Source organism: Parasteatoda tepidariorum, unplaced genomic scaffold, assembly GCF_043381705.1.
Source record: "Parasteatoda tepidariorum isolate YZ-2023 unplaced genomic scaffold, CAS_Ptep_4.0 HiC_scaffold_6070, whole genome shotgun sequence".
Taxonomy (NCBI): Eukaryota; Metazoa; Arthropoda; class Arachnida; order Araneae; family Theridiidae; genus Parasteatoda; species Parasteatoda tepidariorum.
The window spans coordinates 1-4,033 of record NW_027261847.1 but is presented as its reverse complement, the minus strand read 5'-3'; the positions used below and the strand labels follow the sequence as shown (position 1 = coordinate 4,033).

The 4,033-nt window shown below is 33.5% G+C and overlaps 1 protein-coding gene across 1 annotated transcript; it reads right to left on the bottom strand.

The window, feature by feature from the left end:
* Positions 1 to 455: 455 nt before the first annotated feature.
* Positions 456 to 3,216, bottom strand: LOC122273627 (uncharacterized; the record flags this gene model as incomplete). Its single annotated transcript, XM_043057659.2, has 2 exons — positions 456 to 731; positions 2,953 to 3,216. Coding segments are annotated over 2 exons (539 nt in total), but the record flags the coding sequence as incomplete, so codon positions are not given.
* Between the last annotated feature and the right edge of the window lie 817 nt (positions 3,217 to 4,033).

Sequence of the window (4,033 nt, the reverse complement as noted above, 5' to 3'; positions counted from 1 at the left end):
CTTGTCAAACTTTTCCTTGGCCTGCCAGACTACCAGATCTCTCTCCCATCAAGCATGTCTGGGATATGATGGGAAGGCGATTGCATCTGGCACGGAATGTTGATGACCTCGTTCGACAATTGGATCGAATTTGGCAGGAAATACTGCAAGAGACCATCCGGGAGCTTTATCGGTCTATGCCACGCCGTGTGACAGCTGGTATCCAGGCTAGAGGCGGGTCAACACCTTGTTGAACTTGTTACTGTAACTCGGCAATAAATTATTTAATTGTTCTGAAATTTTAATCATTTACTATTCCGTACATTGTCTTCCTATCCACCAATTTTCGTTTCAATCGGACAACTCCTTCTTGGTGCGTCGATTTTTTTGTTATAGAGTGTAGATAACAGTAAGCAAATGAAACACAGATTCTAAAATTTTTTCTGTTAAAAAATTAAGTAATTACTTTCTTTCATTTTACTCACATGTTTGTTGCATCAAGAGACATTTTAGCTTTTTGCATCGTTGGAGAAGTAATTTTAAAGTTGATCCGGTGAATTTATGGCAAAAATTAATTGCAAGACATTCCAACTGTATACAGTTACTACTAAGGGCTTCTACATGACTGTCATCCACGAAGATAATGCCATAAAGATTGACAACTCGAAGATTTGGAACTGCACTTTTTAATTTATGAATGTTAATTACTTCGTAGATTTCTTCTTCTTCTTCTGCAACTTTTTCATATGTACCTAGGATTAAAATTGTAATTTATGTAACATGAAAAATGGTATTATACTTTTTTAACACATCATTTAAAAAGTATAGTAATTCAAAGAAATCTCAAAATTCAAATAATTTGCTAGTAAATGACACTTTCATATTTTTATTAGGCTAAGAAATCTATTTCTTGCATTCTTTTAGGTTTGCTTTGAAAATAGTTCACAACGATTCTGCGCGGAGAAAAAAATTCTGGAGAAATTATCGTTCTACATTGTAATAATATTTCTGATAAAAAATAAAAATTCCGTTTAATAAAATTGAAATATACGTTATTTAAATCATTCATTTGGTAATTTAATGGTTTATATAGTAATAGTTTACCCTGGAAATCTGGTTTTCTAAATTATAGTTCTTATTACCACACATTCTGTAAAAAAATTGAAAAGTAAATTTAACCGAATTTTATGCCATGCTCTAACTAAAGTATCATGATAAAATTACCAAATTTCATCAAATGTTATAAAGTCATATTTTATTTTTAATTTTACCAAAATCATAACCAAAGTGGTTTGATAAAAATTACCACGCTTTTTGGGGTTCCCATAGAACCAGAAGCACTGTAAATTTCACCATAATCAGGTAGTTTAGACCATAATTTTTTTCTGAGTATAAAATTAGTTATAATTTCTTTCAAAATTACAATTTCCTTTGGCAATTACTTGAATTTTTAAATTCTGCAAAGGCGGCAGACTCGAAAAGATCTTATTTTTAAGTATCATGGTTGATCAGGAAATCAATAACACAAGTTGTAGAAATAAATACAACTCTCTCTGGCATCTTCAGCATGAGTGACATAGTTCCGTAAAAATAATTGCTATTTGACAACTAGTTAAATTTTCCTTTTGTGACGTAACTAAGTTAACTGTTAACTGATCATGAAACCGAAACGTAAATATCTTCCTCATAAAAATGCTTATCTTTGCTCTGAATATGAGCAAAAACTGATTCTGAAGCATACAGAAAGGTTCTCCTTTTTTCTCAAGCATACATAAAGCAGAACTTGTTACGTAATTCAACCGGTTGAAACTCTTTCTTTGCTTATAGTTTGTCTAAAATAAGAACTCCCCTTGCCATTCGTCTTGACCCGTGGCGGTGACTATGTTAACGAGGTATTACTATTTCAGTGTTGTCCTGTTTAGGACAGGGTTTGGCTCTGGTCAGCTAGAGAAACGGAATTTGAATTGTGTTAACTCTAAAGTGAAGAGAATCTACCCTCTCTGAAACGCGCCATTCTTGTTTCCATAACAGCAGACGGTCTCAGACTTTGTTGCTAGGGGGGTTCTTACCGTAGACAAACCAAAGGAGATTACATTACTTATGAGGGAAATCATAAATATTAAAATTAAAACAGTTAAGAGGTTCCTTTCGTTTCACTGGGGATCCGTCCCATCACCAAGCTTATGGCAAAGAATAGAGCGAAATTCGTCAGAAATTTTAACTTTGCAGATTCAGTAAAGGTAGGAAGGGGGGCTCTAAAAAGTTTGTTAGCACTGGACATTTTTTTAATTACTCACCTCCTAATCTTTGGAGGTATCGATATGAATTAATAACGAGATGGTTTTCTCTGTATCTGATTTTGTACCTTATATTAACGTCTGTATGGCATATTATTAGGAGTGCTCCTCTAATCATCGAGAATATATTTCAGTATGTTGATGATTACGCAAAAATTTTTTTAGGGTCAAACTATTTTCACTTTTTGCTCAGTACATAAAAGTCGTAAAAATGTAATCACACTATTTCTCCATTTTGTTCATGTTTATTTCGCATGATCTTAACTTTATGAACTAAATATGAATTTTACATTACATTTCAGGTGTCTACCGCTTGAGGAAGACAAAATAAAAATTCAAAGTTACAGTGCTTCTCAGAATTTCTCCCTTGAAATTTTTTTTTTCACTATTTGATAAATATCTGCAAAATGAATATTTTTCCTAATTTCTAAGTAATTTTTTTTATATGCATATGAAATATCAGAGAATGACTATTTTAGACCAATGATATCCCGTGCCAACAATGTGATAGAAACTATGTGATAAGAACACTCTGTTCTAAATGTTAGATAACGAAATAATATGAAATTATAGTAAATTACAAACAAATTAGCATGAAATCATGATAATTAAATCTCTACGAAGATAAATTTAAAGGTAAACATGAAAAAAAAATTTCAATAAAGGAATAACTTACCTATAAGATGTAAAACTTCTAGTCCATTGATGAAGTTGTAAATTTTTCGCATAAAACCTTCCATAAAAATAACTTCTGATAAGCAAATACACATTGTCCGCAGCCTGCTGGGAAATGTTTGTAAATCACTAAAGTCATGAAGTTGCATAGCAGTTGAAAAATCAAGTAACATGTGAGTAAGAGAAGTACATTTATAAGCCAATTCTTGAAGTACTGTATGGGTAATCAATTCGATTGGTAGTTCTATATAACGCAATGATGGTCCTGAAATGCAACGTTAATAATATTATCAAAGAATTACTTGGGTAGTAATATATAAAAGAAAACTGTATTTATACACTGTTAGAAATTTCTCGGAAAAAAGGTTAAATAACAAATTATTGAATGTTTATTTTACTATATTTAATCAAAACAGTCAAATAACTACAAGTAAAATGGTAATCAAACTGTTAAGTTTGAGAAAAACTGTTTAATAACTGCTTTCACCTAATACGGTTAAAAAACCAGAATTTTATCTCACCTTACGAAAAGTCGAGCTCCTATGCCTAGTTGAATAATAATTTTTTTTTACGTTTGTTGTTGTTGTTGTTAATTTACGTCGCACTAGAGCTGCACAATGGGCCATTGGCGACGGTCTGGGAAACATCCCGGAGGATGATCCGAAGACATGCCATCACAATTTTGATCCTCTGCGGAGGGGATGGCACCCCCGCTTCGGTAGCCCGACGACCTGCGCGCGAAGTCGAGCACTTTACGGTAGCACAGTTTAACGAGGACCAATACCGCACACCCTCGGTCCCTACGCAGGCTGATCCAAGTGGTCACCCACCCGCACACTGACCGCAGCCAGTGATGCTTGACTTCGGTGATCTGCTGGGAACCGTGTCTTAACGATCAGTCCACTGCGGGACTTTACGTTTTTGAAAAATGTTAGTTGTAAATGGATAAAAAACCGTATAGTTTTGTATTCATGGTCTTATAACCATACTTTTTGTAAATGGTTTCAAAACCATAAAGTAAAAAAATGTTCTTTACCGTAAACTTTATGGTTAGTCGGATGGACAGACAGCTGCCAGTTATT